Source organism: Pleurodeles waltl, chromosome 9 (assembly GCF_031143425.1).
Source record: "Pleurodeles waltl isolate 20211129_DDA chromosome 9, aPleWal1.hap1.20221129, whole genome shotgun sequence".
Lineage (NCBI taxonomy): Eukaryota > Metazoa > Chordata > Amphibia > Caudata > Salamandridae > Pleurodeles > Pleurodeles waltl.
In genome coordinates, this window is record NC_090448.1 from 528534480 (window position 1) to 528559755 (window position 25276).

Genomic DNA, 25276 nt, shown 5'->3' on the forward strand with positions numbered 1-25276 from the left:
ATAACCTGCGGGTGATAAGCAGTTTCAATGACAATACACTCACTGGAGATTTCAGGGTAGCCCACCTAGTGCCGGCAGCTGAAGAATAAGGTGCTTTGGCACTGGTCCAGTAATGCTGCAGAGGTGCAGACGTAGGTGCAGAGGTGAATGATGTTGACTACATTTCTGGGCTGTAGAATCAAATGGCACCATCATGAGAGATGACTTTGACGCCTATCGGCTGTTTCACCTGAAGATTCAGCAGCCACCCTGAATTTCTGAAAATTTCAATGACACAAAAGCTGAGAAATCCTCAACCTCACAATCCTGCACATAAATAATAAGTAAAAAGTCGTTTGTTTAAAACGTGCAATTTTGTACCATTAGTAATTTCTCATCTATTAAAATAATGTAAAATGCTATTACTGATGAGTATTCATGTACATTGTTATGCATGTGACGATGAATAGAGATTCCAGAGCTCTATGCTACTGCAAGTATGCAAATAAAAAAAGGTCCTGGGTTACTTGTTTTCATGTTCAGGGAGGACCTTGCCTGGCAGTTTGCGCTGGACTCTGGACTGCTCCTACTGACTGATTTGTATATGGCTGTGTCCATTCTGAGGTGGCATGGTGTGCAGAATAACGAAGGAGTAGGGTGCAGCCTGAGTGATTACCAGTCACTAAGACTAATTCAAGCATTCCACCTATCACATTTCTGCATACTGCACTGTTTCTGTGCTAATGCAGGCATATGATGGTCTGATGGCCGGGGCAGGTAAGATTCAAGGTAGGTGAGGAAAATTTAGCATGACTCTGTTAGCGCGTCCCTTTAAGACAAATTTATACGCTCGGGGACTTGTTTTAGGCCAATGAATCTTTCGACCCTGATTGAAGACACCTTAGGACGAGATAGCTAATCAACATGTCAATCAATATGTCAATAACGTCATTAATGTTTATTATACCAAGGCAATTCACTTTAGTCAAAGACATTTAATAAGACTCAGGACACCACCATGACCTTTCAGTCATGAATAACCGCGCCAGTTTAGTACGATTTTGTGATATTTATTCCCTATTGATTACAATTCTACTAGCAAGTTTATTAATCTCAAGACCAAGAAACACAATAGCATAGTCACAATATGGCAACTCTGATAAGATTTCATCAAAGCAATAATCACGAATATTAGAACATAACACAGCGTCAGCATAGATCAACCTAAGCAAAGTAACGTTAGCGCAGTGTTCAACAAAGTATAGATTCAGTCATTTGTCTACTTGCGTCCGTCTAGTGAACCCCTTAACTAAAATCGAATTAGCATTAGTGTGTTCGACTTCATGCAAAACAATTTAGTAACATCAATTTAGAAAAACCTCTAACTATGGTCTCTGTCAAAATAGCAGTTGGTACCTAGAAAGAAAAAGCAAACGGACAATTACAACATCATTGTCATTTAGTTACCCTCCATATTGGGTCAGCACTCAGATTCTGTCTTCGCCCTCAGGACATCAGTTGATTCGCCATCGGTCAGGAACTCAGCTCAGGCAGGAAGGGCAAAAGGGTACTTCCCTCATAGGGAGGTAAAGTATAAACTGACAATCTAAGGGCAAGTTTGGCTCCAAGAACCAAACAGCAAAGTCTCTATGCAGAGTGACAAAGTGTCTGGATCATAGCAAATCGCATCAGCATCTCCCTGACTAACTAACTAATTTCCGTGTGTCAAGGGGTTTTATCCCTTTTTCGTTTTACAGTCCCCTAAAAGCTCATTGGTTAATGGGTTGAACCCCACTATCTCCCTCCAATAGAGTTTCGACTACTTCATTAAATTTGCCACCCCATAACTGTTCTCACGTAGTTTATTGGTCCTTATGATTGACATCTTCAGGGGGTAGAATGTCCGGTATGATTTCATCCTCTTGTGATTCTTTGCACGTCTTTAGTCAGTGGCTCCATTGTCTGTACCAGTTCAGGCGACCTTGTACCAGGTATAAATCTACACTGTTGCATTCTGCTAAAATGTTTCTACAAGCAAGTTGAATTTCATGAGAACGGATCTACTACAGTTACATTCAGCTTCTAGCTTTGGAAAAACAAGAGTTCTTGTCCTTCAACAAGTCAGCACTCTGCACGTTAGAAAAACACATTTAATATGAGAGCCAGGCAGCTAGGCCTCGATTCATGCTAACTAACGCCCAATGATTTATTAACAAATCTCTAGCATATAACTTTTAATAATTAGTGTAAAACTATGTCTTAATATAATAATTCATCAATATTAGTCATTTTCATGCACGCATTTTTTGCAAAATACATTAGTACATTTTCTATGTGGCATTATTATACATTAGTTCATAAACATTTCATGCTAATATTGATTATATAAGCTACTCTTTCTCAGTTCCAAGAGAAATACTGCACGCCATCCTGCCTCCATTGGGTTGACCACAATACAGGTAAAAGGCTTTTAAAGTTGTCACAGATCAAGTGAAATTGACCTGTGCTCTTGCCAAGGGGAGAGACCCAAAGTCTTGGCCATGCTTGCCACAATTCAAAGCTGAGAGCTTGGGCCTTAAACAAACAACAGACAAGCTTGTGTGGTTTAGCAGTGTAGCCATTCCCAAGAGTACCTCATAGATTGCATAAGCCACAATATGATCTATCCCCTGTTAGTCTTAAAGAATTGGCAGCATGCCCACATCAGAGGTACAGATTTGCATAAGGCCTAAACACTACATGTGCGAGTAATTTGTTTTCATGCTTGAGCTCAACATGAACAGTCACATGATACTATCAAGATATGTATGCAAATGTAGATCTAGGAAAATGGGAATGGTCTTGTGATGCCATAAGCATGAAGTGAAAGCATGATTGTGAGGCCTTTGCTAACGATTAGCAGCACTGTACAGGGCAGCCATTTAACAAGTGTCAACTCAATAACTTTAACAGTAGAGGTTTTGCTAATACCGCCGGGTGTGCACAGAGTTAACTTCGAGGTGTGGCATTGATGGCATAGTTAAGTGGTACTTTCGGAGAGCTACAGATGCAATTTTGGTCAAGGAGCTTCAAGGGCCTTATGCCTATCTTAGGCTCATTGACAAATTCCCTAATGTAGATTAAGAGATATTTGCCTCTTGCTTCCTACATGCTTTAAATAACTGTCTCTCGCATCTAAGACACAAAGCCATACCCTACAGGCTCAGTCATCAATCTGTAGAGCATACTATATTGGAACTAAGAAGGGAACCCCATTCAGAATGAAACTTGAAGGACAAGGAAGTCCTCTAATAACTAGTCCCTTTAAACACTACCCTGCGCATAGTCAACCTTTCCAAGAGGCTAGTGAGATGGAGAGTGATGAATTTCTTTTTCTTAAATTTTTATTTTTTACTTGGTTCACCAAAAACCACATAATCTTGCAAATAAATAATAAGTACAAAATAATTTGTTTAAAACATGTAATCTTGTACCATTAGTCATTTCTTATCTATTAAAATAATTTAAAATGCTATTGCTGATGAGTATTTATGTGCATTATCATCAGCCAACATTTTCTGAAACACCTACCATCAACATTTGCATAATTAATTATTTTTCATATGGGCTGGTTCTGCAATACATCTTTTTTTGTTTACAATGACAGAATGCCTAAGTTGATGCATATTCAGAAGAAATATTACACAACTGACCAATCTCTCAAATTAGCCCTGGGGTGCCAGGCTCTGTCCAAAAGAAGCATCATGCTGATAACAGGACTTTGTTTTAAGTTGCAACAAATGAGCAGCAGTAAACCACTCTGTAATGGTCCATCTCTAACATGTTTTGTCATTTATATCCAAGCTGGGAGTATGTGTTTCCAAAGGGTAGGTACTCCAGATAATCTTCCAAACCCCACCCCACCCCCACTTCAAATAATCACACTATGGCTACTTTCACACGTTACTAAGGCCTGCCTGACCAGAATAGTATGTTTGGCATCATGTATTTGATTGTATTTTTTAAACAGTAATATAACTTGACTGCAATATTTAAGTCTAGACATATTTAAACCTTGCCAATTTGATAGAATATTTGTGAAAACATTTGGAGGTGGGGGAGAGGCGACCCTCACACGGGAGGATGTTGCAGCAGCATTAAAAAGTCTGAAGACCACTGCCCTAACCATAACCTCCTTTGCACACTCCCTCCCACAGCAAGCAGGACATGTTGCTTTGCCAGCTATGGGCATTGTGTACAATCATAGCACTGTCAATATTAAAAGGTTTTCCAGCTAGATGTATTCAGGACACGTATTATTTGCTACATGAACTCCAGCCCATTTCCTGTATATGTGAAGGAAAGATGCCATCATAAAGGCCGTGCTGGACAGTTGACTGAAATGCTCTGGGTACTTTCTTACACTTTGAAAAGTAATTAAGATGGCCCTAGAATCTTATTAGTTTTGTAAATGTGGTTAGAATCATAAACATGAAATTAACAATAGCTTGTAACCATTTTTATATTTGCAAATGAATAATGTTTCTGATTTAAAAAAATGTTTTACAAGTTCGGTAAACCTTGTGGGATTACTAATTTTAAGTGAAAACCATGAAATACATGAATGCATACTAACATGCATAGTTCTGAAAAGAAAATATGTAACTTGAGGCTAAAGAATGAGAAACAGACATTATAACCGAAATGACTGGACAGAGCAAACAACAGGAAGGAAGAATAGGAGGTAAGTGTAATTAACAGTAGCAGTTTGTTAAATGAACCCACAATGAATAAGACTTTATAGACAATTATAAAGAATTAAGCTATAAGAATCTAACCTATGAGTATGACAAACATGGTCCTAGACTCTTGGCCAGGGCTACATTTTTCATGGATAATTTGTATCACAACAAGCGCTGTGGACACATGGACCACACCACTGATGAACCATTTGACTTCCTGACATGAGCTACTATGGAGCACCACTTAGTGGTGCACATGGACCACTTATCTATGTATCACATAAGGTCCATTTGCAGGATCTTATGTAGTAGAAAAAAAAGCCTTTCTAAATTTCAGTGAACCAAAGAGAAATGGGTCTAAATAAAGGGTTAAAACACTTTTCAAAGTGAGCCACTGCCCAGTTGATCTCATGCTGAATACAACATGTCTTAGCTTAGCTTTGCCCCATATTTTGGTGGATCCATCTCTCATATCACCACCTTTGAACAAAGAACCAAAGTGAACCATCAAAGTGCACCTCAGACAGGAACAACAGTATCCGCCCAAAATATCACTGATCTATCCTGACTTCACTATTTGTACTAACCTCCTAAGATTGGGAGAACAGGTAGTGACTACTTTTAAGGAAATGTTGGTTGGCGGTCGGGAAGGGGCACAAAAAAAGAACAGAAATAATTAGGCCAGCTGTACGAAACTGCCAATCTGCAGATAAAAATGCAGCTATAGGTGTACTAGACTGATACAACATGATAAATCACAAAGAGAAATTACCTGTTTCACTAGTTATTTTTCTTCAACAAGTGTTGTGACTTGGACAACAGCATTTGAAAACCTCTCACAGGCTTGTTTCTAGTTTTATTTCAATTCTACAGATGTTGCTGAGTGTCTCATCGTATTTAGCATCAGGTTATTTGACCACTTAATAGTTTTTCAAGAATGGTAAACGTGGCTCTCAACTGAAATATTCAATATGTTTGCCAAATTCTGGCCAGCACTATGTTTATGGTGCCAAGTTAGAGTTGTACTTCTTTTTACTGCCTTATGGTATCATTTCTGGGAAGCACATCCTCCTGCGTGTTGACCAGATACCAGACAACCCAATACCCCTCAGACTCTACACGTTCCTTAAAAAAAACACAACGCACACCTTGTCCAGTCATCGCTGGTTTATAGATGCTAACAGAGATTATCTGTGGCTGGGTAGAAAATGTCCTGAAACCATTTGTAAGAAGTTACCCCATTGCATCCAGACAATACTCATCTGTTAAATTGAATACTATCAGCCCTCTTCCAAAGGCAACATTTCTGGCAATCCTGGTTTTGGAGTCACTATGCATATACATCCCACACAAAGGTAGGATGATGGTTTGTATTGACAAACCTTGGAACTCTGAATGCACTTGCTGACACTGTAGCCAAGTGCTTGGAAATCCTATTTACTCACAACTAATGCTTAACTTGAGACAGTGGTTGCAGGTGGCTCCACTGGCACTCAGTTTAAGGGACCAGCACTTACCTTTCCTCCTCACGCTTTGACCCAGAAAAACTGGGAAAGTAGAAGGAAGAAAAAGACTGAAAACAGTGACAAAGGAAGAAAGCAAGGATGAAAAAGAACCTTAAAGAGTGAGATAAAGAGCAGGGAGTATTTGGTGGTGGATTAAAGGGTCAATGAGATGGCTCAAGGCTATGCAGCCTTGGTATTCAGCTCTCAACTTTCAATAGCGTTGGCCACTGACTTCTGACTAAAACGTTAGGGTCTGGCTCTTATTCTTTTAGAAATTAAGCATTGCTCAAACTATTTCATGTCTGGAAGTCCCAAAGATTTTCAATGGAATGTACAAACCTGTGGACATGAATGGCTGCAGTGTGAAAACCTGTGTTCGATGGCATGTGTAGCTGCAGATACACATGCTGTGCACATCCTGCCATCTGGTGTTGGGCTCGGAGTGTTACAAGTTGTTTTTCTTCGAAGAAGTCTTTTCGAGTCACGAGACCGAGGGACTCCTCCCATTTCGACTCCATTGCGCATGGGCGTCGACTCCATCTTAGATTGTTTTTTTTCCGCCATCGGGTTCGGACGTGTTCCTTTTCGCTCCGTGTTTCGGGTCGGAAAGTTAGTTAGAATCTCGGAAAAATCGTCGGTATTGTTTGCGTTCGGTATCGGGTTAGTTACAACAGATCAACACCGAATTGAGAAGAGCTCCGGTGGCCCGTCGGGGTTTTTCGATTCCCGTCGGGGCCTGGTCGGCCCGGCCACGTGTCTCTTCAAGGCTGATGGAACGGACCCCATTCCGCTTCTGTCCAAAATGCCATAACAAGTATCCATATACAGATCAACACCTGGTCTGTAACTTGTGTTTGTCACCAGAACACAAGGAGGATACTTGTGAGGCCTGTCGAGCGTTTCGGTCGAGGAAGACACTCAGGGACCGAAGAGCAAGAAGACTGCAAATGGTGTCGGCGCCGACAGGACAAGGGTGTTTCGAGGAGGAGGAAGAAACATTCTCCATCCAGGATTCGGACTCGGAGGAGGTCGATCCCGAAGAAATGCCGAAAACTGTGAGTAAGACGTCGAAACAAAAAACTCACGAAAAGACTGCCAAAGCCCAGGGGACGCCACCGCCAACAGGCCATGGCTTAACCCGAAAAGTAGGTGACCGTCCATCGGCACCCAAAAAGGGCGAGCTGGTGTCGAAGTCATCCGACTCCGGTCGAGATACAGGCATGCAGCAATCTCGGGCGCAAGAGAGTGGCTCCGAAAAGATTCGGCACCGAAATTGGTCGGCACCGAGAGGGCACTACGCCGAAAAGCAAAAAGATTTTGTCGGAGCCGAAAAAAGCAGCAGAAAAGGTTTCGGTGCCGAAACATCCGGCCTCCGAACCGAAAATTAGTTCCTATTCAGAGGAACAAGGACTGTCCTCTCAAATGAAGACACACAGATTTGAAGAAGAATTACAGACAATAGAGCCAGATCACAAAGATACAGGGAAGATCAGCACTCTTCCCCCAATCAGAATGAAACGAAAACTTGCCTTCCAAGACAAGGACAAGGACAAACAGCCACAAGCAAAAGTGGCTAAACAAATAACACCACCACCATCCCCACATCACTCTCCACAACTATCACCGGTAGCCACTCCACCAATGATGCAATCCCCAACACATACGGGGCTGAGTCAAGATGACCCTGACGCATGGGATCTTTACGACGCACCAGTGTCAGACAATAGTCCTCAATGCTATCCAGCAAGACCCTCGCCATCTGAGGATAGTACAGGCTACATTCAAGTGGTATCAAGGGCAGCAGCATTTCACAATGTCAGCCTTCACTCAGAACCCATTGAAGATGACTTCCTTTTTAATACACTGTCGTCTACGCACAGTCAATATTAAAGTCTGCCAATGTTGCCCGGAATGCTAAAACACTCCAAACAAGTGTTTGAAGAGCCTGTCAAAGGGAGAGCCATTACTCCAAGAGTAGATAAAAAATATAAACCGCCACCAACAGACCCAGTGTACATCACACAACAGCTATCACCAGACTCTGTTGTAGTTGGAGCAGCGCGCAAAAGAGCCAACTCTCATACTTCATGAGACGCGGCACCTCCAGATAAAGAGAGTAGAAAATTTGACGCGGCAGGCAAAAGGGTGGCGGCACAGGCAGCAAACCAGTGGCGTATTGCAAATTCGCAAGCTTTGCTAGCCAGATATGATAGGGCCCATTGGGACGAGATGAAACACCTTATTGAACACTTGCCAAAGGAGTTTAAAAAAAGAGCGCAGCAAGTGGTCGAAGAGGGACAAAATATCTCCAATAATCAAATTCGATCAGCAATGGATGCTGCAGACACAGCTGCTAGAACTGTCAACACAGCAGTAACGATAAGGAGGCATGCATGGCTGCGTACATCAGGATTTAAACCAGAGATACAGCAAGCTGTGCTGAATATGCCATTCAACGGACAGCAGTTGTTTGGGCCGGAGGTGGACACTGCAATTGAAAAACTTAAAAAAGACATTGACACGGCCAAAGCCATGGGCGCGCTCTACTCCCCGCAGAGCAGAGGCATATTTCGAAAAACACAATTTCGAGGGGGGTTTCGAGGGCAAACCACAGAAGCCACAACCTCACAAACAAAGCCCACTTACCAGAGCCAGTATCAGCGGGGAGGTTTTCGGGGACAATATAGTGGAGGACAGTTTCAAAGAAACAGAGGAAAGTTCCAAAGTCCCAAAACTCCTCAAAACAAACAGTGACTTCAAGGTCACAAATCCCCAACACATAACACCTGTGGGGGGGGAGACTAACCAAGTTTTACACACATTGGGAGGAAATAACAACAGACACTTGGGTCTTAGCAATTATCCAGCATGGTTATTGCATAGAATTTCTCAAAATCCCTCCAAACGTCCCACCGAAAACACACAATATGTCAAAACAACATATAGATCTTCTAGGACTAGAAGTTCAGGCATTGCTACAAAAAGAAGCAATAGAATTAGTACCAAAAGATCAATTAAACACAGGAGTTTACTCGCTGTACTTCCTGATACCCAAAAAGGACAAGAGCCTGAGACCGATACTAGATCTCAGAACATTAAATACCTACATCAAATCAGACCATTTTCACATGGTTACTCTACAAGACGTAATCCCACTGCTCAAACAACAAGACTACATGACAACACTAGACCTAAAGGATGCATATTTCCATATACCAATACATCCTTCAAACAGAAAGTACCTAAGATTTGTATTCCAAGGGATACATTACCAATTCAAAGTGTTGCCATTCGGAATAACAACTGCGCCAAGAGTTTTTACAAAATGCCTGGCAGTAGTAGCTGCACATATCAGAAGGCAGCAAATACATGTGTTCCCATACCTAGACGATTGGTTAATCAAAACCAATACGCTAAAAGGGTGTTCACAACACACAAAATATGTCATAGAAACCCTACACAAACTAGGTTTCTCAATCAACTACGCAAAGTCAAACCTGCAGCCGTGCCAAACACAGCAATACTTAGGAGCAACAATCAACACAGCAAAAGGGATTGCTACTCCAAGTCCACAAAGAGTACAAACATTTCACAATGTAATACAAACCTTGTATCCAAAACAAAAAGTACAAGTCAAAATAATACTGAAACTACTAGGCATGATGTCCTCATGCATAGCCATTGTCCCAAATGCAAGGTTACACATGCGGCCCTTACAACAGTGCCTAGCATCACAATGGTCACAAGCACAGGGTCAGCTTCTAGATCTGGTGTTGATAGACCGCCAAACCTACATCTTGCTTCAATGGTGGAACAGTATAAATTTAAACCAAGGGCGGCCTTTCCAAGACCCAGTGCCACAATACGTGATAACAACAGATGCTTCCATGACAGGGTGGGGAGCACACCTCAATCAACACAGCATCCAAGGACAATGGAACGTACAGCAAAAACAGTTACACATAAATCACCTAGAACTGTTAGCGGTATTTCTAGCGCTGAAAGCATTTCAACCCATGATAACCCACAAATACATTCTTGTCAAAACAGACAACATGACAACAATGTACTACCTAAACAAACAAGGAGGGACACACTCAACTCAGTTGTGTCTCCTAACACAGAAAATATGGCATTGGGCTATTCACAACCACATTCGCCTAATAGCACAATTTATTCCAGGAATTCAGAATCAGTTAGCAGACAATCTCTCACGGGATCACCAACAGATCCACGAATGGGAGATTCACCCACAAATACTGAACACTTACTTCCAAATTTGGGGAACACCACAAATAGATCTATTTGCAACGAAGGAAAACTCAAAATGCCAAAACTTCGCATCCAGGTACCCACAACATCAGTCTCAGGGCAATGCGCTATGGATGAACTGGTCAGGGATATTTGCTTACGCTTTTCCCCCTCTCCCACTCCTTCCATATCTAGTAAACAAGTTGAGTCAAAACAAACTCAAACTCATACTAATAGCACCAACATGGGCAAGGCAACCTTGGTACACAACACTACTAGACCTGTCAGTAGTACCTCATGTCAAACTACCAAACAGACTAGATCTGTTAACACAACACAAACAACAGATCAGGCATCCAAATCCAGCATCGCTGAATCTAGCAATTTGGCTCCTGAAATCCTAGAATTCGGACACTTAGACCTCACACAAAAATGTATGGAGGTCCTAAAACAGGCTAGAAAGCCTACCCCTAGACACTGCTATGCAAATAAATGGAAAATATTTGTCTATTACTGCCATAATAATCAAATTCAACCCTTACACGCATCTACAAAAGATATAGTAGGATACTTACTACATTTTCAAAAAGCAAAACTAGCTTTCTCTTCCATAAAAATACATCTTGCTGCAATTTCAGCTTACCTGCAAATTACGCACTCAACTTCATTATTTAGGATACCAGTCATAAAAGCGTTTATGGAAGGCCTAAAGAGAATTATACCACCAAGAACGCCACCAATTCCTTCATGGAACCTCAACATTGTCTTAACACGACTCATGGGCCCACCTTTTGAGCCCATGCACTCTTGTGAAATGCAATACTTAACGTGGAAAGTTGCATTTTTAATTGCCATCACATTTCTAAGAAGAGTGAGTGAAATTCAAGCGTTTACCATTCAAGAACCATTTATTCAAATACACAAAAATAAAGTTGTTCTACGAACAAATCCCAAATTTTTAACAAAAGTAATCTCACCGTTCCACTTGAATCAAACGGTAGAATTACCAGTGTTCTTCCCACAGCAAGATTCTGTAGCTGAAAGAGCACTACATACATTAGACATCAAAAGAGCACTAATGTACTACATTGACAGAACAAAACTAATTCGAAAGACAAAACAACTATTTATCGCCTTTCAAAAACCTCATACAGGAAATCCAATTTCAAAACAAGGCATTGCTAGATGGATAGTTAGGTGCATTCAAACCTGCTATCTTAAAGCTAAAAGAGAACTGCCTATTACACCAAAGGCACACTCAACCAGAAAGAAAGGTGCTACCATGGCCTTTCTAGGAAATATTCCAATGAACGAAATATGTAAGGCAGCGACATGGTCTACTCCTCATACATTTACCAAGCACTACTGTGTAGATGTGCTAACTGCACAACAAGCAACAGTAGGTCAAGCTGTACTAAAAACATTATTCCAAACTACTTCAACTCCTACAGGCTGAACCACCGCTTTTGGGGAGATAACTGCTTACTAGTCTGTGCACAGCATGTGTATCTGCAGCTACACATGCCATCGAACGGAAAATGTCACTTACCCAGTACATCTGTTCGTGGCATTAGTCGCTGCAGATTCACATGCGCCCACCCGCCTCCCCGGGAGCCTGTAGCCGTTTAGAAGTAGATCTTAAACATTTGTACATTTGTAAATAGATTACTTGAAACTTTATTATGTACATAAGCATTCACTCCATTGCATGGGCACTATTACTAGCATACACAACTCCTACCTCACCCTCTGCGGGGAAAACAATCTAAGATGGAGTCGACGCCCATGCGCAATGGAGTCGAAATGGGAGGAGTGTCTCTGTGTCGTGACTCGAAAAGACTTCTTCGAAGAAAAACAACTTTTAACACTCCGAGCCCAACACCAGATGGCGGGATGTGCACAGCATGTGAATCTGCAGCGACTAATGCCACGAACAGATGTACACTGGGTAAGTGACATTTTCCTTCTGATGCAACTGGAGAGTTATTTTATTACCAACTGTGAATACAGACCATTCAGATACTTGTGCGCATTGGTATTATCCTCCTGATTTTGAACGTTTGAGAACAAGATCTTATAGTTCCACATAAGATTAGATGAATTCCACTCAACCAACTAACTAAAATGTATCTAATCTCCAGAAAATGTACATTTCTAGGTCACCACCACAGTAAAAGATGGCTGGCTACCATCCACATTATATCACAATGCAAGAGACTGAGCTAGTGAAGAGTGACTGTTTACACTCAGTGCACGTGATGTATATCACAGTGTTCAGCCATGCTATAAAATTCAAGGGACTAAGGGCTACATGTAGGTAGCATATTGCACATCGCAAACAGCAAATCGGGCCGTTTGCGACGTGCAAAATGCACTTTGGCATGTACAAACCTATTTTTGCGATTCAGTAAACTATTTACCGAATCGCAAAAAGGGATTGCGAGTCACAACTAGGAAGGGGTGTTCCCTTCCTAATTGCGAGTCGCAGTCCCATGTATGATTGTCCCAGGGGACCCCTTCTCCTTTGTGAATGGTAGTAAAAACATTTTTTCAGAGCAGGGAGTGTCTTTTTGACCACTTCCTTTTCTGAAAACATTAAACGAAAACATTACATTTTTTGTTTTTGAAATGCATCTCGTTTTCCTTTAAGGAAAATGGGCTGCATTTAAACAAAAACAAAAAAAACTGCTTTATTTAAAAGCAGTCAGAGACATGGTGGTCTGCTGTCTCCAGCAGACCACCATTCCTGTGAGGGTGGCTATTCCCACCTCATGAATATTCATGAGGTGGGCATTTGCGACCCCCTTGTGAATCGTAAATAGTGTCATTGACACTGTGCAACATAAGGTTTTGCGACTCGCAGATTGAGAGTCGCAAAACCAAACTTTCGTACATGTAGCCCATAGACACTACAGAGTAGGATAACGCATACCTGCCTGCAGATATGACTTTACAAACAGTGCATGCAACCAAAGAATTGTGGGCAACCAGATCCCTAGCAGCAACCTTTTGAAGGAGTGCAAAAGAGGCCCAAGGTAAGGTGTTGTATACAATTCAGATGTAGAGGGCTACACAAGATTACCAAGGATTGACAGCTTATTCTGCAGCAAAATGATTGACGGCCAAAGATCCTCTCAAACAGACCCTGCTTGCCTTCCCACGTTCTTCTATAATTCTGAAAGAAATTATGCTAAGAAGCAGGTAAGCTCCCCGTTCCACAGAGAAGTTAACTATTCCTTGAAAGAAAGGTGATTGATCTGCCAGCGCTGCCACATCTCAAAAATACTGCACACAGAGTTTAATTACAAAGGATAGGAAAGCTGCTCATGCGTATCAAGCAATGTGGTTTACGTAAACATGTTATTCAGGAGAAACTGTCCATGAATTTCACAAGTGCGTTCAATCACCACTGTCGCAAACTCAAGAAATCAAACGTTGGTGGATGAAAAGTTTCCAGGATCTATCTAAAGTTTCTAAGATATAAAGATTTTGGTAATCAGAGGTAACTTCAAAACAGAAAGTGACTCATGAATGTAGGTGTGTGCAACAGTTAGAGTGGATTGAGCATGGCTTGCAAATTCACAAATAAACCTTCCACCATTGCCATCTACTCTAAGAGATCATGGGGCAGGAGCATTCTGGACCGAACGGCCCTATCATCTTCTCTGAGCCACTTCTCCAATTTCTCGTTGACTTGGCCCGAGGACAGACACCTTTCACATGCACTGGGCTGAAGTGAATGACAGCACTTACCCAATTTCTGGGTGACTTGGCCCTAGGACAACCACCTTTCACACGTACTGGGCTGAAGTGATTGACGCCACTCCATCAAGTCCAGAAATAACAACCGATCAGAGTGTCTGAGTTATCAGCAAGACACCTGAGTGACCCTTTTGCACCCATATCAACCTCTGAGATGAAACTAGTGTGGCTATTTCTGATCCCAGGCTTCATGACTCTGACAGGTTAATCTGGTGTGGCTGGCTATGTGCCTATGCTTCATACCTTCATACCCATGCCTGTCTCCTGACAGACTCAAATGTGAGCATAGTATATAGCTGGCTCTGCACCAGATTGCCTGACTTTTGTGAGTAGAGCCTAAATATGCCCAAACTTGCATCTCTTATCTCCTCACATGCTCCAAGGTTTGCTTTACAAAACTGTCCCATGAAAGACCTTTATAGAGAATGCTTGGACAGTGCACACGAAAGCCAAAATAATGCTTCTGATATATATTCTAATTTTAGGATACAACATATATGAAATGGGCTACAGATTTCTTTTCAGTGTCTTACAGTGTGGGTGAGAATTGTAAGTGAGACATCTTGCACTGAGGCAAGAGTCCTTCACCTACACCCAAGGAGCACATGACACTTTTCCTACAAGTTATTCCTTTTGCTTAATGTTCAATGCATTTTGCATTCTTCACATAGACACACAAGGAAAAGGACCACTATAACTTCTACTAAAATTTAAACAATACATGGCTCTCCTTCCCAAATTAGCACCATGACGCATTGTACGGTCTTACAAAACGAAATTCACTGGAAGCACCTCATTTTCAGTCCGATCAGAAAAACTCTGGAACTTTTTGTCAGCCAAAATAGAATAGATATAGAGACCTTTGAAGTTCGGAGCAGAGGCAAAAACTTTACTATTTTAATAAGAAAAAGAGCCTGGAACAACAGCCTACTGCCCACCTAAATGCAGTCCATGGCAAGTGTGTGCCCCACTGACCAGACACCTATGTTGAAAGAGTGCCTCAGACATCCCATCCGAGTCACCTGCCGTTATCCTCGCTGTTGAGCAGAAGTAACAATTCGCTGTAGCTTTATATTGAGTAACACTCATATGGTTTGGGACTTAGTTAGCAAGCTGTCAGATATCCATCTCTTCAAACCACAACGTATTCCTCTACCACCATGGTGTAATAAGAGCCCACTTTAGCAAACACTCAAATACTAATTGACGGGTACTTCTAGTGGCTGGCATCTGCCACCCAGCTGGTGAAATGGAGGACTCTAATTCATAGTCTATCCCTGCTGATATCAACCTATACTAAATACTCCCTGTCACTATCTTTATTCATACATAACATATTTACACAAGTCTTCCTGATGGCTTACAGCCCCCTTCTTTCAATTGCCATATCACCTGCATCTAGGCTAAAAAAACGGGCAGTTCCCTCTCTACCCAGATGAGAAAGTTACCTGGTGGAAATAGCAACTTGCTGGGATCAGCAGAGCTGATCCATGCCACTAGCAAACATAACTTTAAACCTGCACGTCTATCTCCTTCACACCTTATTTACCACATCACTATGCTCTGCATCCAAAGATATAGAGTATCTTTAGTAACTAACACAGAACACCAAAACACTTCGAAATAGGATCACAGCTACAACAACACTCTTCAACCCCACACTGCTGCAGACTTGGCTTGTTTCTTGCCAAGGAAGGTGCTGCAGCACCAATCATTGTAGTATGAAATGTTATAAACACAATCTATTAATCAGTAAGTGTAGCATTACATCAGGTATGCTGCTTAAATTCCACACTGTTGTTTGCAAGGCCTAAGGGATAAAAATAAGACTTGTCAAGATAAAGAAGTGTTGCAAACAATTGTTTCTAAGCCTCATTCACACCCAGCCCGATGACGTTATTTTTGATCATGAAACCTTGCAAGTAAGCAACTTTGTTAGCAAATAAATGTATTTATTCATTGCCAGCAATATAGGCAATTCTCAATTATACTGTAATTATTTGACATCATAACAGGTGTTTTTGATTTAGCTTGCCCTATCCTATAATGTAATATTGTCATAATAAAAAAATAATGTCTGTAACATAATGGTTCTAACATTAATTCAACAGGTGATGGCCCCACAACAACAAAGTGGAAGGCTGAAGAAGGGATGAAATGTATTGAAAAAATACCAACACAGAAAAATGTTTTAGTAAAAACTAAAGTAAATGTACTTCAGCGATCTATCATGGGAACAAATTCTAGAAGCCTAATGTGGTCAGAAAATAATGTTCAAGAACAGGGAGGAAAGAAAAATATACATCATGAAACAGCATTTCTGAATGCAGTGCATTCCAATTTACATAAAGATAACGACAAAGCAGAGGGGTCGGATACAGATAACATATGTGAAGATCAATTTTCACTTGTTACATTTTCACACAATGCACCAGAACATTTGAGACAATTCATAAATATGGAATCAGAACAAAACTTCTCTTTCATGGAAGGGTTTTATGATAATCAGAAAACAGCCACATTGGAGAGACCTTACCATTGCACTGAATGTGACAAAAGCTTCAGTCGGAAACAGCATTTTATTGGTCACCAGAGAATTCATACAGGAGAAAGACCATATCAGTGTACTGTATGTGAGAAGAGTTTCAGTCACATGCACCATCTTGCAAGACACCAGAGAATACATGCTGGAGAAAAGCCATACGAGTGTACTGAATGTGGCAAAAGGTTTAGTCGGAAGGACAGTCTACTTGGACACCAAAGAGTGCACAAGGGCAGAACCTTATCCTGGCATGCATTAACTCTGGAGTGATGTTTGTTTCTGTGATTTAATGTATGCATAAAGGACCTGGCTTGGAGTCTGTAACTCCCAACAGAAAGACCAACGAATGTACAACATTTAAAACTTTTACCCAAATCCTGCATTATTGGTCACATGATATCCCACATACGCCAGAGACCTAACCTACTATGGTTTTTGTACATACACATTAACTATATAAGCAGTGGAGATACCTCTCCTGCTAGTGAATTGTAGGCCTTCGTCTTTATGGCAGAGAAGGAAGAAAGCATTCAAACTAAACTCTATTGGTCCAAAAAGGAAGGTATCCTTTAGTTGCACATGGAAGATAAAAATAATTGGTTTTATGCTTGTTGTAATACCGGATATTCAGCATATATGTCATTTTAAATGTGGATAATTGTCTTGTGTACAACATACTTACAGTGATTGCTGCCACAGATTATTGTGTTTTGTAGTTCAACAAATTACAGGTGTTACATTTAGCAAATACATACAAAAGATGTACCAGTTTGGTAAAGTTACATTTCAGAGTGAACTTTTCAGTATATTCTTTGAACATACTCTGTCAGATGAAAACTGATTTGTAAACATCCAGCAACTAGTGCTTAATTTGAGCCGGTGGTGGCAGGTGGGGCCCACCAGCCATCATTTTTGGGGACTGGCACTTATTTTTCAGGCTTTAATCCTGAGCAAGAGAGAGAAAAACACCAAAGGATGAAAATCAGAGGAAGAGAAAGACAAAAAAAAACTGTGACAAAAAAAAAAGAACTTGGTATAAAGTGGAAGGAATTGTCTGATAGTGGATTAAAGATTAAGCAGCCTTCGTATTTGGCACCCTGATCTTCAATAGCACCGGCCACAAGCTTCTAAGCAGAACTTTAAAACCAAGCACTTATTGTTTACAAATTAAGCACTCCCAGCAGCCCAACTTACTATAAATAACAAGAATAATTCATGATACACCAAAGCCAGAGAAAAAGACGGATACTGTATTAAAAGGCCAGTGTCCCTGTGCAGAACTTTAATTCTGTATAGGACTTGTTTTGGAGCATGACTTCCCCATTAGTCAAAGTCCTTTTTAAGTGTCTCTGTGCACATGTGAAAAGGAAAATTTCCGTCACACACAATGCTAGACAGCTAGTGAATGAAGTACAATGACCTATATCCCCATTCCGTTATCTGTGGTAGGTGGAAAAAAGTGAATGACACTTAAACTGACCAATCGATGAAACGGGCCGATGGACAGGCTTTGTTTGTATGAATGTATATATGTATTTTACTGTGATTATTGTTTAGGGAACATAAGGCTGGTGAGGCAACTAAAACTCTCAAGGACAGACATAAAAAGGTGGGTTATGCCTATGGTACTGTGTTGCTTATCAGTCCTCCTTTGTATTAGATTCATCCTGGGGGCTGCACAAGAGGTCCATGTGCTTAAGTTGTCTTTGTAAGCTGAAGAGAGAATTGAGCTAGACGTATAAAGAAACCTTGAGCAAACAACTGATGAAATACCTGGTAGCAGAAAATCAAAGGCAATCCATTTATTGATAATGGTTGCAAGGAAACTTTACGATGAATTGAAGCCAAAGTATAAATGTATCTTTAGCCACTTGTTGAGGAAATAGGGATTGCACCACAGAGTTAAAACATCTCATGAATTCTACATTTAACAATTCCAAATGTGGCATAAAATTGAAAAACCGAAAAGCAGTTACTCCAAAAGGTAACAGATTCAGAGATGATGATGGAAATGGAAATCAACTAAGTTCTGTAAGGACTGTGTTTGGAGTTCTTGTTAACTAACAATGGTAAATGCATTCAGAAAAAAAAACTGCATGTGGTTTATTTTACCCAGTAAAAAAGAACTTCTCTGTTAATGCTTATTCATAAATAATGTATGGCAAAATAAAAAAAAATTGTTTAAAAAAAGTTAAACAAATGTTTTCATGATTCTGTGCAAAGGTACTAATGCCATTAATCACATTGTGTGAAAGTAGCATTTGTTATTTTACTGCACATACAAAAAACTGCAGCAAGCACAGTGCTATTTTTGTATTATAACTATAGACCTAAGTAAAGCAAGTTGACAAACATGATTCAGCAGAACACAATACTCGTACAATCCGAACCACAAAACTAAAATATGAAAAATATAATGCAATTATAATAGCTCAAGTTAATAATTCATCAAACATAAGCAAATTCCAGTTGCCTGATGTCATAGTTAGTTTGCTAAATTAAAGTCTTTATTTTCATTGAATCATCTAACACCACTATGTAAAACTGGTTCTAATGCAAAATTACCCTATTACAAATTATCTCCCTCAAATCAAGATGGCTATTAACATAAATAAAAATGGGAAAATGTATTTGGTTCAATTGAAAACAAGTGGATATTGACTGTTTGATTTTCACCTAAAAAGCACACCAGTCTTCCTGCAATGATCTCTCATCTCATTTTATACAGAAATGTATCCATTTGCCTTTTTATTGGGTTGCTTTGTGACAAAAAAGAATCTGTTGTTGATAAAACCAAACGATCATGGAAAAAGAGTTTGTGATATATTACATTAAAAACTGCAGATTTAGAAAATGTGAAATGAATGTGAAATAACTTTCAATAAAAAACATACTCATTGCAGGGACATTCTAAAAGCGGAACCACAAACACCAACAACATAACATTTGTAACACAGAATAGGGGAAGTTGGGGACCTTTTTTAATCTTGAGCAGAGAATAGAAGGAAAAGAACAGGAGTTTTGGGAAACCACGGTTTAGTCAATGTTTAATAAAGTGGTCAATGACATTTGCAAGCAAATGCTCATTCATTTGTTTAATCGCACAACCTTTTATTTAGCAGTACAGTACAAAACACTTGTTTGCAGCACTCCAGCCATAAAAGTACAGAATAAATACATTCCATAGTTAATAATCAATGAACATAAAAAGCTGATAAGCTATATACTTTTAAAACCTCCTTAAAAGTTATATATTACAAATATTTAAAAAATAGAAAATTCAAAAATAAAAGTTAAATCTCCCATCACTGAGACTAGGGAGAGACCCAATGGGCCATCTACAACATATGTAAACTCTGGATACAGTCTAAGTAACAGTTACGTATATTCTTATAGATTTATGGCACCTGATCCAGTGAGATAATCCTGCCACCGATAATACCGATGGCCAGTTATCCCAGCGCCTGCCTCCTTAGACACCAGACCCTATATAGATATCTGGACACAGAAAAACAATCGACTGTCAAGTGTCCATCTTCAAAATTCTTGGGGCTTCAGCACATCGAATTGTACCCAAGTTACAACAAATTGGGACTAGCGAGCCAGATTTCTCCTCCCTGTAGCCAGGACAGAAAACAAGGACATGCACCTCAGTTTAATCTGCTTGCCCACAGGCAGGGCACACCTTTTCCCAATCTCAACCCAATAACCCACGTGCTGGTAAATGAACAAATGGGTAAATTGCTATGCCTGAACTGCAAAAAGAGCTTCCTTGCCAACACCAGTTGGATTTCATCAGTTACATTTTCAATCCCATAGTGATCTTTAAAACCTACAAATCTTTGAGTCAGGTTTTGAAGGGACGAATCCATCACCAATGAAAATAGTTTATGGGCTCTAAAACTTTGCACAAGTTCAGATCTCGTTGCAGCCAAACATACCTCTGCAGGATTGTCCCACAATCTAGATTTGTTCATAGCATTCAAGGCTGACTTAACATAACGCAGCCAAGATAGTCTGCCTACCCCTGGTAGCACTAAAATCTCCACTAGGGCAGACCTGTAAGATGACAATTCCGGTGTAACCCAGATTCGCCTCCAGAAGGGTAGGGGCCTAAGGCCCAATATCCTCAATTATGGGCAATAGCCCCAAATCTATTCGAAGAGGAATCAAGGGGGTGCTGGGTGGAAGGCTCAACAGCTATCGCATAAACCTACTCTCAATATTGAGGAACTCAGTCGACGGCTTGTGACCCCAAAGCACGACCCAGTATATAGCCGCCCCCACTGCCTTCATTTTATAAATCTCAATCTTGGGACTAAGTGGTTTGCAGAAGGACCCCCTGTACACCTTAGCAAGCTTGCCCACAAACTGGCCAAACATTAGGCTTTGCCTAGCCTTGTGAGGGAGCCAGTCCATACGTTCGCTGAGGGTGACACCAAGATAATCAAATGTTGTAACCCTTTCTAACCGACGGGAAATATCACATTTCGTTTTACTCCTAGTTATTTCTAAGCCCCACTCTTTGCAAAATAAACTGAACTAGTCCAACACTATTCGGTTTCCCATAGGGGATTTTGAGAGTACAAGAGTATCATCAGCGAACATCGGTGCCGGAACCTTACATTACGCCAACTTTGGGGCATCGTTGTTTATGTTTGACAACGCAACAATCAAACCATTATTATACAACGTGAACAGAGTCGGCGTCAGCACACAGCCCTGATAGACTCCTTTTGTGACTAAAAAAAGGTTCTGTAAGTTCTCCCAGTTCCCCACATCCTATCTGTGCAAAATTCCCCTCATGAAGCCTTTGTAATATATGGCACAGGTATGATGGGACCCCCATGTCAGCTAGAACCTGCCAGAGAGTTGCTCTAGAGACTAAGTTGAACGCGGAGCATAAATCAACAAACATTAGGTATATACTATCACCCTCTAAAACCACATGCTTCCAGAAATGGAGCTGTAGCCTGAACACTTGATAAATTTTTGAAGTACATGGACGGGAGTCTGCTTTAAGGGGACTAAAAACTGCTCTATCCCCCATCCGGGTGTGTAGGCGCTCTAAAATCACTCTGGAGAAGATTTTTAGCATAACATAAATCAGGCTTATGGGCTTATAGTTACTAGCAAGGGAGATCAAGATCCCTTCTTGTAGATGGGAATAATCTCCGCCTCTGCCCACATATGCGGAATTGGCATCCCCTCCATAATAGTATTGAACACTGCCCCTAAGTATGGACCCCAAACTTCAGGTGCAGAGCAAAATAAATCACCTGGGATTCTATCTATCCTGGCGGCGTTCCGTGGGGCAATATTGTTGATGGCCCTCACTGTTTCCTCTATGGTAATAGGAGGGTACTCCCTCCCACACAAATGGTAACCCCCCCCAGGCACTTCTAAAGCTGTATAACTATTCTGTACTTCCTGCCCCACACCCTCACTGTATAGGGTGGGGAAGTGCTCAATCCACATTTCTGTTGATATATTATTTCCTATCCTATGTCCTGCCTCATGGTGCCCAGTTGCTACTATGCTCCAAAATACCTAGACATTTTTATTCTTAGTGGCGCTTTCTAGGGGCTCCCACTTCGCTATCTCCCATTCTTTTTTAGCAGCATCGACTATGCGTTTGTATTCATACCTTGCCGTTTGGATCGAGCTGGTAGCCTTTGATTTATGAGCCTTTAAAAGAGCGATCTGACACCCTCTGCCAAACCAAAAAGGATAACTTTCCCTCCTGGTCTTGGGACACACCTCTACTGTGAATAAATCCTTAAGTAGGCTGATGGATTTCTGCAACCTTTCCCTTCTGCCCAGAATCATTCCTAGTGTCAATGACCCTACTCAATTCTTCAATGGCGCCTCCTACCGACCCATACAGTATGTTCATAAGACCAAGGGTCTGTTCCAGCTCACTTTACTTATTTCTACGCTTATTTGGTGCCAAAGTGAGTCTGGTGTTGAGCGGATCAGATCGAGTCACAATGACCTTTTTAGAAGGGAGGGTCAGTTCCAAGTACAGAGTATTATGATCTCTGTCAGATCTGTGGAGTACCTCCATATCCACCACATAGGCTCATAACCTTACATCGATCAGTATATAATCTATCAAGGAACTCTTGTTCACCCGATTAAAGCTACTCACCCCCTATAAATCAGACTTAGTGCGCCCATTACAAGCGCGCATGGAGTGATTTAAAGTAAGCGCGTTCATTTGCAATACCAAGAATGTCCATTTTTTAATGAGAGGAATCACCAGACCAGGAATGGCCCAAGTCTTGTTTCCTGTCCCTATCTTTTCATCACAATCTACCCATAGTGGCTCAAATTGGCAATTTAAATCGCCAGCCACCACCTTGAAGGCACTATCTTGGAGCAAGGATAAAAACATATCTAACTGTTCCCCACCCTAGACTTAAGGCCCCCTATAATCGGTCTGGACTAGACACTAATCAAGTACAAATCTATACCACAGATGAATGTGAGTAGGAGGCAAAAGGGAATGGGCCCAGCCTAGTCTCGTCCAACCACAGACGGGTGCAGACAGACCTGCTCTTGGCTCAGTCTACGTCCAGGCACACGACTGGGCATGTCCCGCACAGTGGGGTCCAAGTAAGCCCTTTGTACTCCTCCAGGCACGTACGTGGCTGGTAGCAGCCCTCCTACTGTGAGGCCTGCTGGGTGATGTGGTTTCGGGTCTCCCCGGCTTTTATTTAGCATTTATTAGCAATCTCAGTAATATTAGTACAGATGTAAGGTCTAATTTAAGTATGGTATGTTATGTATCAGCAAACAGAAAAAATAGTAAACCAGATGAAGCAGGCCTTCTTTACTTATAATATTAACAGCTGAATGCTCTAGTAGTAGATTAGAGGAAACATAAAATGGCTGCATCATCACATAGGTGTTCATTTTGACTTTGGCGGTCTTCTGCCAAGACCGCCGTCAAAGCGGGTGCCAAAAGACCGCCAATGTTGGCGGTCTGAAGACTGCCACATTACGACTCACCAATGGATTTCTGACCATAAACAGGCAGAAATCCGACACCTTCGGCCTGACTGATGTCAGGTGAGTGGTGGTTCCACCGCCACGCAGCAAGGACTCGGCCCGTCATATTACGAGAAGTAATTTGGCATGGCAGTGTGACCACCGACATCCACCCCCTCCCGGACAACCACCTCAACAGTGCTGCTGTGCAGCCCCGACTTATGGATGGACCGACCGAAAGGGGGGAGGTGTGTGTGTGTGTTAGGTGAATGGGTGTGTGTGTCTGTATGCTGAGGGGGGGTGCATGTATGCAAAGGGGTGTGTGTGTGTGTGTGCATGTATGCGAAAGGGGTGTGTGCATGTATTCAAAGAGGGGGTGCGTATGCATGTATGCGAAGGGGGTGCGCATGTATGCGGAGGGGGTGTGTGTGTGTGTGTGTGTGTGTATGTATGTGAAGGGGGTGTGTGTGTGTGTGCATGTATGCGAAGGGGGGTGCATTTATGCGAGGGGTGGTGTGCATGTATGCGAAGGGGGTGTGTGTGCATGTATGCGAAGGGGGTATTTCTATGTATGCGTGCGGTCAGGTGGGAGTGTAGGTATGCGTGCGGTCAGGTGGTGGGGTGATAAGGAAGTGCATGGGTGAGTGGAGGTGTGTGTCAGGAAGTGAGGTGGGGTGTCAGGAAATGGGTGAGTGAGGGGGTGTCTGCAAGTGTGTGGGCAGCGTATGCCTGTGACAGAAATGAGTATTCCTGTCGCTGGGTGCATTACTGCCAGGGTTTTCATGGCTGGGCAACCGCAGCGAAAAGCCTGGCGGTTTGCTGCCTCGTAATACGGCCGGCAGTCTTCGGTATGCTGCTGGCCCAGAGGTACTCACTGCCGCCGGGACGGTTCGATTGCCTCTGCGGGACAGGTTGCATTCTGGCGGTTTGGCTTCTGTCAAACCACCAAACTCGTAATGCAGCGGTCTTTACCGCCGAGATCGCGGCGGTAAGACCGCCACCGCGAGTGTGGCAGTCTTAATACTGCTACACTCGTAATGAAGGCCTTAGTCTAATGATCCATTTTTGTTGAGACACTTGGTAGAACAATGGTGCCCTGCCCTAGTTGATTATTCAGTGTTGCAGGCAACTATCCTGCGTTAGCCATGGACCACAGTCCAGCAGCCAAAATAGAAGGGGTGATGCATATGGTGGTAAGAAATCTAAGCCTGAAGATAGTTTAAGTTACAGCCAGGTTGATATACTGGATTCATGAAATGGAGTTATGGCCTCCAAATTTCTCAATCCAAAATTGCCCCCTGTTTCAGCATACAGTTATCACACTCACTTCTTCTTCGAGCTGTAAGTAGGTTTAATTCCTTGGAATCTTTAAAATATAAATCTATTCCCTATACTCAAGGAATCCCTGCCTAACAGCTACATTTTCCTAACCCTCATTAATTTTACTCTTATCCTTGTTTTTTTTTTTTTTTTTTTTGTATATTCTCCCATCTACATAGGTTTCACTGGCACTTAATCACTCA

General features: G+C 41.6%; 1 protein-coding gene across 1 annotated transcript in view; it reads left to right on the forward strand.

The window, feature by feature from the left end:
* The window catches only part of LOC138259596 (zinc finger protein 436-like), a 70368-nt gene extending 51445 nt beyond the window's left edge, over positions 1–18923 (forward strand). The window contains exon 9 of the mRNA XM_069207430.1: positions 16330–18923. Coding sequence (XP_069063531.1) covers positions 16330–17030 — 701 coding nt within the window. The 3' untranslated portion in view covers positions 17031–18923. The remainder of the gene's footprint in view (positions 1–16329) is intronic.
* Positions 18924–25276: the final 6353 nt, after the last annotated feature.